We start from the raw sequence: 12812 nt of genomic DNA, 5'->3' as shown, positions 1-12812 counted from the left end.
AAAAGAAAACAGGCTTCTTAAAATTAATTTGAATTATAGTTTATTATTATTTTTAATTTATCAATCACTCAATGTAGTATTCAGTATTTAAATATACATATATAAAATTATTATTGTCGATATCATCCCACGTTATCCCACGTTAACAACTTTCTTGCATATTGCAGAGATATGCAGAGATACGCAATTTTCCAATGGAAATTTTCATTCAATTTTATTCGAATTTTTAGCATCTCGTAGCTTCATTAAGAATCGTTTGCCCACAAACTTGAATACAATCCTAAATGTATACGAGTATAAATACGAGTATAAATACGAGTATACTTGAATGAAAAATTACTGAAAATAACAATTAAAATATATATTTTGTTACATACCATGAGGTTATATTTGGATAATATTTTAATAGATATGTTAAGAATAATACAGATGAATGTGAAATCCATGCTTCGGAAACTTCATTTGCAATCGCTATTGCTGATAATGTAGCACAACGACTGGCACTAATTTTATTATCAGCCTTATCTGTTTCTATTCCAAATTTCTTCAAAATGATATAATATTATCTAGTTATTGCTAAGAAAATAAACGAAATTGCTAAATTTAGTAAGAAATAACAAAATCACCTGTCTTGGTTTCTCTGTAAAAGCTTCCTGCAAAAAGTTTGTTTGAACCGGCCCAGGACATATCATAGTTATAGAAGGAAAATTCTGTCCTATTTGTTCTACTCTAAAGGAATTAAAGTAACCCTAAAAGAAATCAAATAAAATATACGATCAACACAAATAATACATTAATAGAAAATAAATGTTTTTTTTCCGACATAAAAATACTAACATGCAAAGCATGCTTGCTACCAGTATAACTTGATGAGTAAGGAGCTGGAAATAATCCACATATACTAGATACAACTGCAATCTGGCCGAGATTATTTTGTAAGAAATATTTAATGGCTATTCGAGATAATGATAAATGCGAAAATACATTCAACTCGAAGACCTCTCTATCTACATCGATATTAATGTTTTCCCATTTTGCCCTTTGACTTCGCCCAGCATTATTTACCAGTATGTCAAGCTGAAAATAATTTGTTATTAGAATTTTACTTAGATTGCATATTATATCGACTTTTTAGCAATAAACAATAGGTAATACAAGGGGTAAGATATAATCATCAAAATCCTTGCCGCCATATACCTTGCCGAATTTGTTAATAACCGTATCAAATGCTTCCTGATGTAAGTTAATATTAGAAATATCTAATGGAAGAACTAACACATCATCATCTTTCAAATGAGCATTTCCTAGAAGAAAATATTATTGAAAATTCTTGAGAATACAGAATATATTTATTTTTCTTATTTAATAAGATACTTAATCATTACTATCCATAATATATAAAAGCAACTAGTAACATTATTTGTACCTTCCAAACAAGCTTTCTTAACATTTTGCAACAGCAACTCCCTCCTGGCAGACAATATTAATTTACATCCAGCTTTTGCTAATACGTACGCCAAGTGTTCTCCAATTCCACTGGAGGCACCAGTTATCCACACAACTTTACCCTTTAACGAACCTATGGAATGAATAATAATTAGATACTAAATTTGCATTGATATTTAACGATACATTCAATGAAAGTTATAATGCTAGCTATAATGCTAGCTATAATGCTAGCTAATGGCAACTATTTATAGTTCTCTTCTCTCTATATTCTTATTTAAACTTACTTATAGGTTTTCCAAATTTTTCTAAAAAAGCAAGTTGCATATTACAATCCGAAAACCAGGGATAAATCAAATGTAGGAGAACAATAAAGATACTGATGAGTCCAATAAATGCTAAGAGATCCATTTTTTTAAGTAACTAAAAACGATTATAAAAAGTTGGATAAGTAAGTAATCACTTATTATACTTGTCTTTATATAAGTAGGTGATAAACATATGATATTAGGTCAACCGGAAATTTCTGTTCATTCTGACAAATACCGGTTCAATTTTTTATCACTCGGGATATGAAGACATTTAAAAAACATGCAATATACAAACTGTCATCAAGCTGTTATAAGAAATTATAAATAATGATAAAGAGATGTGAAAATTTTTTACTTTTGTTTTATTCTAAAAATAGATAGAGAATTTTCAGGTAAACTAGTGGTTCCCAAAATGGGCGATAAAGCGGTCCAAGGGGACAGACGATGACGACCACAGCTGAAAACTGCAACTTTGTGTGCGGTAAATTAAAAAAAATTAAAAAAAGGTCATGAGTATAATAGCAATACATAATTTTTTTCATTTATAAGTTACTAAAACAAAGGGGGCCATAAGCAATATTTTTTCAGGAAAGGGAGCGATAGGACAACAAAATTTTGATAACCACTGCGGTAGACCTAATATTTTACTTTTTCATTTAATCATGTATTGCTAAGTCATAATAATTATTCCCAATTGATATTATATCACGCGTAACTATATATATATATATATATACACGTAATAATACGTTAAACGTAAAATTCATATTAATAATTCACATTAAATTATTAATCAGTACTTACATCCTCAATATTTACGACGCAATTCACGAAAAAATCCAACTATTTATGATAAAAAGAAAAAACCCTATGTACAAAATTTGCACCCACAAAATTTCCCTTTATTTAATTAGCACTTAATGCGAATTTTCTTACTATTTAAAAAATTACTATACGAAAACGATAACCTTTTAAGTGATTATGAAGGGGATTAAGAGCATTTGTGCGAATGACAAAGATAGAGAGACATCTTCCATGAAATACTTTAAAACGAAGAAATTCTTTCTTTTTCGCTTTATTGTTTTCCAGTTATTTTAATTTAAAAAGAAAAGAAATTAGTTCAATATAATGATCATCTTACTATAAAACTATGATAAACTATGTATTTCAATGACAATATTGTATAACAGAAAGTAGAGTATTATTTTATTCCAGAGTATTTGGAAGATAAAGTAATCAGAAATAAATTTATTTGTTATATGTGCATAAAGTATTTCTATACAGATCAATTTCAAATAAAATCTTGTCAAATTGTAGTTTATTAACTAATTTTTTATAAACGATCAATTTATACATACTCTTGAAAGTCTCTACAACGGATGTAATGAAACAATTCATTATTTTGTTGAATAAATTATAAAATTGACAAAGAAAAAGACAAAAATTGGCAGAAATATACGATAAGATGAATTTATATTGATCGTTTGTAACAAATTATTTATTGAAAAAACATTTTATTTCAAATTGATCGATTTAGAAATACTTTATGCGCCCACTGTATGTATATATTATTAACTCTTTCACTCTTTCACTACGGTTCACTTGCCGTGAAACCGAAACAATTTATGCCTATATTACATTTGTTCAAAATCAATTAAAAACAAATTAAAAAATGAGCAAAATAACAAAAAAAATTACACAAGGGTGATGGTCAAACGGTATCACGTTGTCGAATTTTATAGCCGATGCTTGTACACACAGAGACAAAGCTCTTAGCAAAATGGTTAAAATAGACTAACAATCTATTTTTTTTATCAAAATGTGTAAAGTATGTTATCACTATGATAAAAAAAACCATAAAAAAATAGTTAATATTTCATTATATAGGTAAGTCGATAAGAAATACTAATAACATGCTTTTGTCTATTTGACTATTGGGAAACCTTCCCTGTAGGTATATATATATATATATATATATATATATAAATTAGATTTATCAGAGTATAATATATACAAAGAATAATTTATTTGTAAACGCATACACTCGTTTGGTGCAATAATTAAATAATTCACACACCAAAATTGATTTAATTAACCATATATATGAGATATAATACATTTGATTCTACAAAAATAGAAAATTTCTGACAACTGTTACTTTTGTATATTTTGTCTTAATTAAAAATTCAATGAATTAAAATGAGCAATATATTAGGAAAGATATTATATATATATATATATATATATATATATATATATATATACTCTGACTGTGTGTAACATATAGGCATAAAGCATAAAGAAGACAACAATAAAAGAACGACTATGATTGTGTTGCAACCGAAGAAGTTTTTGTTTTCTTTTTCGTATAAAAAAATACAAGTTTTTTTATTTTACATATTAAGTTTGAAATACTTAGTTATATTCTTTAATTAATCTCATTCTAAATGAATAATCCGAATATCCAAACTAGATATTTCGAAAAAGTGATCATAAAATCATAAATGCATATTTTATTGGCTGGTATTATTTTATCAACAAAAATAAGATATCTTTTTTCATTTGATAAGCCAATGAAAATATATGTTCAAAGAGGACGTGGACTAAAATATCTCTTCTATTTTTATATAAATAATCCTGTAATATATTTTTTGATAGAAAACAACTAGAAAATAAAAATGCTGTAGGATATTTTATGATGAATGCTTCTCTTCCTTCTACTGATTTACTTAAAAAACTCTGTCTTGATATCCACTATCAGCCATACTTGAACTGGGTTTTGCTGGACCCCCTGGTACTTGATGATGAGGATGTCGCATATGGCCAGGCCTCCTTGGCGGCGCTAAATATTCAAACATGCTTTGCGTATGTTGCGCCAACATTTTACTTAGATCGCAAGGCATTGGATCTGTCCAGAAAAAGTCATGATTTAATGCAGAATCTGAATCAAATCTTTTACTAGGATCTAGGATCAGAAGTTTGTCCAACAAATCGCAAGCGTAGGGATCTTTCAAATATGGCTTTAGTCTGTCTTTAACCTAAGAATAAATCAAAATATTAATTAAATCATCAATCTTTCAAATGAAACCTTTCAATTAAACATATTTCATTATTTTGTTTTGTTTTGTTTTGTTTTTTCATCGTCATGCATACTTTTCTTTTTTGACCCTTCGGCAGATCCATTTTGTTAAATAATTCCAAACGTTCTACACCTGGCCAAACCTCTGTCGTTATAGAACCACACAATTGTGAAATTAATATCAATTGTTGTTGCTCTGTATTTCCTTGCATTATAGGTGATCTAAAAATAATTGATTAGCAATAAAAAGAGTCGAACTGATAGAATATAGATAATAGAAAAGATAGAAAAAGGAATAATAGAAGATCTTATAATTATTACTAGTCATTCTTTCTTATTTCTTAACTTTTTCATTTCATTCATTAAAATACATACCTTGTCCACATTTCAGCCATTATACATCCAGCACCCCATAAATCTACCGGTGGACCATAATTTCTATCTCCCAACAGTAATTCTGGTGGCCTATACCAAAGAGTAACGACTCTATTTGTGTAACGATTTGGTTGACCATTCTTATTAGCACTAAATGCTCTTGCTAAACCAAAATCAGCTAGCTTCAATATGCCATTCTTTGTTATTAGAACATTAGCAGCCTTCATATCTCTATGTAAAATCTGGAGGGAGATGAACCATGAATTTCTCATCATTCCATTTATCCGTAATATACAATGATGCATATAATGATACATTTTTTAATGAATAAAATAAACCTTAGCTTACCTTATTACTGTGAATATAATAAAGACCATTCAACAATTGTTGCATAACCTTCTTAATTTCTCCTAAACTGAATTTAACATTAACATTGGACAATAAACCGGCTAGATCGTGCTCGCAAAAGTCGAATACAAGGTAAAAAGTGGAGCGGTATCGGTTATACTGTGTTGCTGTAAAAACAAGTTCAAATAAATAATTTCTTATTAAAGATTCTAAGCAAATGTTAAGTTAAGTTTTTTAAGTCTAAATCAATTTTCTGATCATCCTATCTAAAAAAAAGTCACAGTTGAGCCTCAAACAACTTTAACATTTGCGTTTAAAAAGGAATTCAATAATAATATCTTTTGCAATATCTTGAAATTTTCTAACTGCTTTTCAAATTGGAAATAATCCGATTTTATATCTCATTTCAATTTCAGCATAAAACTGAAATTGCCTGAATTATGCGTAAAATATGGAATAAAAATGGTAATGGAAAAATGGTTTCTTACCCCTTGTTCTACAAATTTCTATAAGACTCACTACATTTTCGTGTTTTAATAATTGTAATATCCTTATTTCTCTTAGCGCAGTTATAGGAAACTAAAAGAAAAAAGAAAGAAAAGATGGAATATCAATTATATACAATTACAAAATAGCAAATGTATAATAATGTAATGACATTTATAATATATATATATATACATACCCCTTCCTTTTCGTTATCCATTAGAACTTTTTTTCATAGCAACAAACTTTTTACTAGTTTTTTTATCCCTTGCTTTGAATACCTCCCTATAATTGAAAAAACAAAATTTGGTTATTTTTCTTTTGGTTTCTTACACATCTCTAAACATTGAAATAATAAACTGAATAAACCACCTTACCCGAACGTGCCCTGACCAATTTTGGCGACTTTTTCATATTTCGATGATTCGTCGCAATGAGGAAAATCAAATTCCTCGATATATTTTTCTTTTTCTTTTGTATTCATATTTTATTGTTGATTAAAGAAGAAAAATGTAGCAACTTGCACCGACCACTATAATGCGTTTTAGGATGAGCAGTCCCGACAAATGTCTTTGTTAAATAGAAAGAAAACTCTCAAATGTTCTTAAACTCTTAATAACTTAACTATTTTCAGCAATTATAAACATATTTTTAAAACTGTTTCTTGCCCTGAATCATTGTTGTCTTTCAATTTTTCGTACTTAACCACGAAGAATGGATACCAGGAGTCCGAACGTAATGTTGAAAGAATAGTATCAATTTAGGGGACAAGATATTTTGCCGCTAGGGCGCGCTGCTTTTCACAGAGTACTCGTTTAAATACTTACGCAGGAAGTCTTGTTGCTCTATTGACAGCTCTAAAAAAAAATATTTTAAGAAACGTGGAATTAATATTATTTAAAAACTACACAAATGTAATAATCAATTATTTATTAACATAACATTTTAAATATTATTTTGAGATTACTCACTTTTGGTGTTTTGAATAAAGCCACTTTTCCTAAATTCTCACTTGCCTTTCGGCCACTAAGGCAACCATAAACGGCACAACACTTTCCCATTTTTTAATAAAAATAATTCTAAAAAAATAAATTAATTTTTTTATATTTAATATACGTGTAATAATAATAATAGTATCGGTACGCTCTGAATACTTGCGCAGCCAATAGCAAAAAAGAGAACTATGATCTGGGTCAAGAAATGACTACCACAAAAAATGTGAAAAATCCTACATCGTTCGGACTCCTAGTATTTATCCTCCGTGTACTTAACGATAGATGAAGCCAGGAGTATCAGATAGGTGGCAAGTTTTAAAACATAACCTTTTTACTGTATGTAATCCTAGGGACCCTATAGGAGGGACGCGCCATGTACATTACTGGGGGACAGAAACTCGTGTAGTCACGTGATTGCGCGCGAATGATTCAACTAACCACAGCCGTTAATACATACTAAAGATAAACATGGCTGCGCATAATGCAACGGAGCTGTCCCCCCACATTTTCAGCCTAGCAATGTACATGGCGCGTCCCTCCTACAGGGTCCTTATATAATCCTTGACTAGTCTTCCATCTAGCGGAAACAAATCCAACTGGGAACTGCGCAATCGTCCCTTCGCGCATCCTAGCTTTCGATCTTTCATTGTTCCATGTTAATCGCTCAATTTATCTCACAACTTGCTTTTATAATCGCGCATTTCTTCATTATTTAATTGTACAAGCTCGCTTTTATATCCGTCACACATGCATATATAGATAAAAGATCACAAGAAGAACTACCGTAAATTTAAATAATTCACTTCTATTAAAGAAGAACAAAATTATAGCGTATGTTGAGTAGTAACATACGGTATAGTAATTACTAACGGCATCCATAGGTGGGATATCCTTTATAGGGATCGTAATATTGTTGACGGACGTACAACGTATGAATGTATTATTATTTAAATAGGCACGTCATTTTGACGCATTTTGAATTTTACGAGGACATTTGAAAAAAAAAACGTTCGTATTTGAAAAACTTGCGAATGATAATACGTATGTGCAATTTTTCGTGTATATTACAACCAGTGTTTTCTATTCATAAATAATGGTATTTATTTAAAATCACAAATCGTTGAAACTGTAAAACCTTGAATGTCTAGTCTACCGCTAGACATGTCTTTTCGAATAGTATTATACTTTAATTAAACTATAAATAAACAAGATATATTTAGATATTTTAGATTTAAATGTCTTCGTGAGATATGAACAAATCTAATATATGTTTCATAGAGTAACTCAAACGAGTTTTTTTTATTTCTAGTCATATACTTTATTCGATCACCCTTGATTTCACTTTAGTTCATTAGAAAATTGATTCACAGTTCATCACATTGACTTCCTTTATTAAATGAACGTGACTTTTTACTTTTCCTAAATATTTTCAAAATATAAGTGTTCCTGAAATGATAAATATTGATGAAATATAATAAATGTATAAAATGAAAAATTGAAGAGTCTTAATGTACATTTAGAAGGTACCATTAGAAAAGATGCACCGAGTAATAAACTTTTTAATTTTATGTCAAGATCTAACGGGAAAGTAAGTAAAAAAGTGTAATCATGAATCGTGTTATTCCACTGGTGCATTAAAGACGCTATTTGATGTGAACCGTCGATCGAGATAATCTGTAAAAAAAAGAAAAACAAAGAAAAAAAAGCCTTTCATGCTTACATTAAAAATCTCCACGACGTTTATCATAAGATAAACAACGCATTAGACATTGCTTGTAACATGAATCAATTTTGGTCAATGTTAAACATTGCAAAATGTTCTTCGATAGTTGAAATATTGCTTGCATATTGTATATATTATAAATAAAATAACGGTTCAACAAAAGTCATCATTTTTCTTTATTTCCATAATTGTTTCCAATACAGAAATGATATTTTGCATCAAGATAACATTGACTGAATTGACTGAATTGACTAAATTGATAAATATTCTTTTTACCTGAAATTGTGATTCCTTGTACATGCAGCAACTGCTTACATTAGGACCATATATATAGCACAAAGGTTTTCGTGATGCATCGTAAACGGTAAAACTTGGTCCCAATATAGAGAAATTTTGTTCTACACTCCCAATTAAAATCGTACTCTCTATTGTCATTTTCTATAGTAATAAAGACAAAGTTATTCAGAGAAAAGAATCCATTCTCATTTCGTGAATGAATGAACGTAACATACATGCACTGGTCCAGGCATATATTTCCATACAGGATTTTTCTTAATAACAAACGCCGTTTCTCCAGCTTGGTCTAAAAGAATCAATGTCAAATTTGCTATTCTATTTATATCTTTGTTATCTGCTCGAGATTCCATTGCTAAAAAAATCGTTTCAGCTTTTGGTACTTTTACTCTATATTGCTTTTTAGTTCCAGATAATCCAAGTACTAGAAAGCATTGTCAAAGTCAAAGAAAATTAATTTTCAGGTAAAAAGGAAAATGCAAAATACACGATACGATACGACACACGACACACGACATACAGGTTGGTTCAAATTAACTAGCAATAACTTTAAAACTTTATGAATTTTCATTGCTTTTCCTTTGAAATTTCTTTTTTTTATTAATTAAAAGCATAAATAGAAAACTATATTTTAAATGATAATATATAATTATTATCTTTATCTTTATAATAATTCCAAACTCTCAATGGAAATTTTTCCCAGACAATTTTGATTAGACCTTTTGGTTTGATCTTCAAAATTTCACGATGCGATTTATCGCAAATTTCTTGTTGACATTAAATAACTTTTAAAAAGTGTCTTAAGTTATTGCCAGATTCTTATAGATTTTCCAACCCTTATGCGTATACGATAGATTAGATCTTTCAAAAGATACTGTAATACATTTCGATATATAGATATTTTAAATGGCAATGTTTTATTTCTTTCCTATAAGTTATAACATTTATTTATAAGAAAAAAATGTAAGATGAATAAAATGTTTATGATTACAAATGATATGCGTGTATATGACACGATCATAATAAAAACTCGTTGAAAGACCTTCGTATCTTATATCGTGTTTAAAAAATAACAATAAAAACGAAATTTACAGCCGTTCAAATTGATTATTCTTTGAATTTCTAATTGTTCAACCCCGGCTAGGAAATGCGTTCCTGAGAGTGCAGTTAATTGAGATCTGGGTGTTGAGACCCAATCTGTAGTAGATATTGGTATTGGTCTTCTGCTCGAGTTATTTTCACCTAACAAGTATAACATTTTAGAAAATATTTCTTATTCTCGTATTATCAAATATGTTGCAAAGCTTTTGATCAAGTGTTATTAGACGTTGACAGGTGTTACCTTAAATACAATAAATGTTTGCATTGATGTATGTGATTTTTATCACATTGTCACATGCAAATTGATGTGACATGCATCGCAACGTGTCTCACATCATGTCCTTATACATACATGGGTAGAAAGACCCTTGTCTTTCTAAGCGGACAAAAGGAAACGCGAGGTGAGTATATAATGTTTACGATTAACACGAATAATTTGTAAAATATTATTATTTTACAGCGTATGTTTTATAGCGTTTCATAAGAAATAAAGTAAATGGAAATAAAATAAAATAAAATAAAATGAAAACAAACAAACGAACAAACAAACAAGCGTGTTATTTGTTCTCATTACCATATGGAGGCAATCTGATGCAGTAGGTTTCATGAAATCAAGGTGCACGTCTTCGCAACGTGTTTCAACGTATATATAAGTAAGTATAAGGAAACGAATAAACAAGAACAATGCAATATGTACCCATTTACATGTATATTATAAACGTACCTCGCGGTTGCACCGTAATTACAATCGGGCCTTCATAAACCGCTGGTATACTAGACGTTTCTTTCTCCTCTAATTCCATATTTCTATTTGTTACACGAATTAAACTCTTAATGCAATCAAGTCAAGTCTACATAGTCGATCTACAATTATATTATATCAAATGTATTGAGTATACGCTATTCTTAACAATATTTATACTAAGTAATTATTTATGTGCGTATTTGACGTTTAACATTTGTTCCTTTTGTTAAAAGTCAAATTTTAAGCTTCTATTTTAAGCTTCTTTTATTTTTCCTTTTTCATAGAGATGAAACAAACAATTTAATTATAATTTGATCACTATCATATTAATACTGCCGTTGAAAATGTTTTTTCTCTGCCCTCAGTTGTGCGTTATCCTTTTATCTTTGATAAAATAACAACTCATCGTAGCAACGGATAAGCACTATCATCTTTTATCTACGTTATCCGCTTACTTTTATATTTATATAAAAATCTCCTATACGCGATCTAAAGGCAAATTAAATGATAGGAAATACTAAGAAAAGATTGATTTATTAGACGTTAGAAAATGATTAACAATAAAATACATCTCATTGAGAATAGCAGTGCCCAAAATTACGTCTATACTATTTTCAGTATATAATGTTCTAAATGACAATAGGATTTGATGTTTTTATGTGTTTCTTTGTTATAACATGTATTATGCTTCTCGTTCTTATGGGAATGGGAAATGTCATTGCCAGTTAAGAAATTAATTCTAATATACGTGAAATTTCATTTAGATGAATATATGTTTGTTATTTAATGAATATAAATGTAATATGTACACAAGTACCTACCCAAAATGTGTCCTTCATTTTAAAAATGAACCTGAAATATGTACGCAATATCTATGGAATTTGAAGTACGTGCGCGATGCTTTACGTATTCGTTTAAATAGAGGTGAGGTGTTATTCGATCAAATGTAAAGGATGATGAAACCAGAGAAATGAGATAGAAGAACAATTGCTTTTCAACAGCTTAAAAAAAAAAAACCATTTACCGTGGAAGAGAAAGTTTCAAGAATTACAATTAAAACAAATGTATTATCAAAAATAATGTATCAAATCGATATATTGGATTAGACAATATGTCGGAATTTATAATCATTTATAGAGACATAATTATAATTAAACAGACAAGTCGTGACGAATTCACTGCGTTCACTAAATGCGTTGGTCTTTCAATGTCATTTAAGGTCATTTATTACAGTTCAAAACTTATCTTTATTTAACGTTTAGTAATTATTATTTGTATTGCCCTGTATACAAAGTCGACGAGTTCAGTCGATCGATACAGTCATTTACCCAATCCTCTTGGAAAGTCTGTAGAACTGTAGAATTTGTATAAACTTTTTATGTTAGAGAGAGAGTCCATCTATTTTACAGAGTAATGTATTAAGATAATAAAAAGAAACCAAAAAAATATCAATAATGAAGATCAGAAAAAGATAATAATATCGTTTAGATCAACTAGTTTATTATATTAAATAATTAATAATTTCCATAAATGCTGTCAGACTGGAGATAAAATTCCAACTCAAACAAAGCAGTTATTATATTCAATTAATACGTACAAAATAGGTGAGAAAAAATGAATGTAATCGTTAAAGACAATATAATATTAATAATAACGTACGTAGTAGTCGACTACTCTTTTAAGTAGAACTACTATGTTGTATTTTATTTACAGGTAGGTATGTTTACCATTTAATCAGAGAAAATATATTATTTCGAATAAAGAAGTAAATGCTCGTATCATTTTCTCTGCTCGGTATGTTTCTTCAGGCACACCCTACACGCTTTTACTTGTTGCTGCTGAACGGCACAACTCAGAGGGTTCCATGCGCGATTCTATCGATCCTCATCAAGAGGCTCCTATATAAAAG

The 12812-nt window shown here is 29.2% G+C and overlaps 3 protein-coding genes across 6 annotated transcripts; all 3 read right to left on the bottom strand.

Moving 5' to 3' along the window:
* Nucleotides 1–23: 23 nt before the first annotated feature.
* On the bottom strand, nt 24–3582 carry LOC107073156 (dehydrogenase/reductase SDR family member 7). Of its 4 annotated transcripts, none has more exons than XM_015333658.2 (8): nt 3456–3582; nt 1734–1869; nt 1427–1579; nt 1198–1304; nt 838–1077; nt 627–749; nt 378–544; nt 24–280 (listed from the first exon to the last, which is right to left on the bottom strand). In XM_015333658.2, the coding sequence occupies exons 2-8, from the start codon at nt 1855–1857 to the stop codon at nt 205–207; spliced, it is 990 nt and encodes a 329-aa protein (XP_015189144.1). In that variant the 5' UTR covers nt 1858–1869; nt 3456–3582; the 3' UTR covers nt 24–204. The 4 variants fall into 4 exon arrangements, with proteins under 4 accessions (XP_015189144.1, XP_015189142.1, XP_015189145.1 ...); XM_015333656.2 differs by lacking the exon at nt 3456–3582 and adding an exon at nt 2562–2974; XM_015333659.2 differs by lacking the exon at nt 3456–3582 and adding an exon at nt 2113–2540.
* A 235-nt stretch (nt 3583–3817) lies between these two features.
* On the bottom strand, nt 3818–7160 carry LOC107073161 (Cyclin-dependent kinase 9). The gene is given in 9 exon segments (XM_089178735.1): nt 3818–4795; nt 4911–5058; nt 5212–5453; nt 5560–5726; nt 6048–6138; nt 6245–6277; nt 6279–6330; nt 6423–6902; nt 7017–7160. Coding segments are annotated over 8 exon segments (1149 nt in total). The 5' UTR covers nt 6530–6902; nt 7017–7160; the 3' UTR covers nt 3818–4486.
* Nucleotides 7161–8382: 1222 nt separating this feature from the next.
* Nucleotides 8383–12746, bottom strand: LOC107073162 (phospholipid scramblase 1). Its single transcript, XM_089178738.1, has 7 exons — nt 12631–12746; nt 10883–12257; nt 10150–10299; nt 9276–9481; nt 9040–9201; nt 8568–8714; nt 8383–8486 (listed from the first exon to the last, which is right to left on the bottom strand). The coding sequence occupies exons 2-7, from the start codon at nt 10959–10961 to the stop codon at nt 8460–8462; spliced, it is 771 nt and encodes a 256-aa protein (XP_089034864.1). The 5' UTR covers nt 10962–12257; nt 12631–12746; the 3' UTR covers nt 8383–8459.
* Between the last annotated feature and the right edge of the window lie 66 nt (nt 12747–12812).

This window comes from Polistes dominula, unplaced genomic scaffold, assembly GCF_049000335.1.
Source record: "Polistes dominula isolate Pdom_NZ unplaced genomic scaffold, Pdom_raw_medaka contig_18, whole genome shotgun sequence".
Classification (NCBI taxonomy): domain Eukaryota; kingdom Metazoa; phylum Arthropoda; class Insecta; order Hymenoptera; family Vespidae; genus Polistes; species Polistes dominula.
Note: the sequence above shows the minus strand (reverse complement) of the source record. Positions and strands in the feature narration are given on the sequence as shown.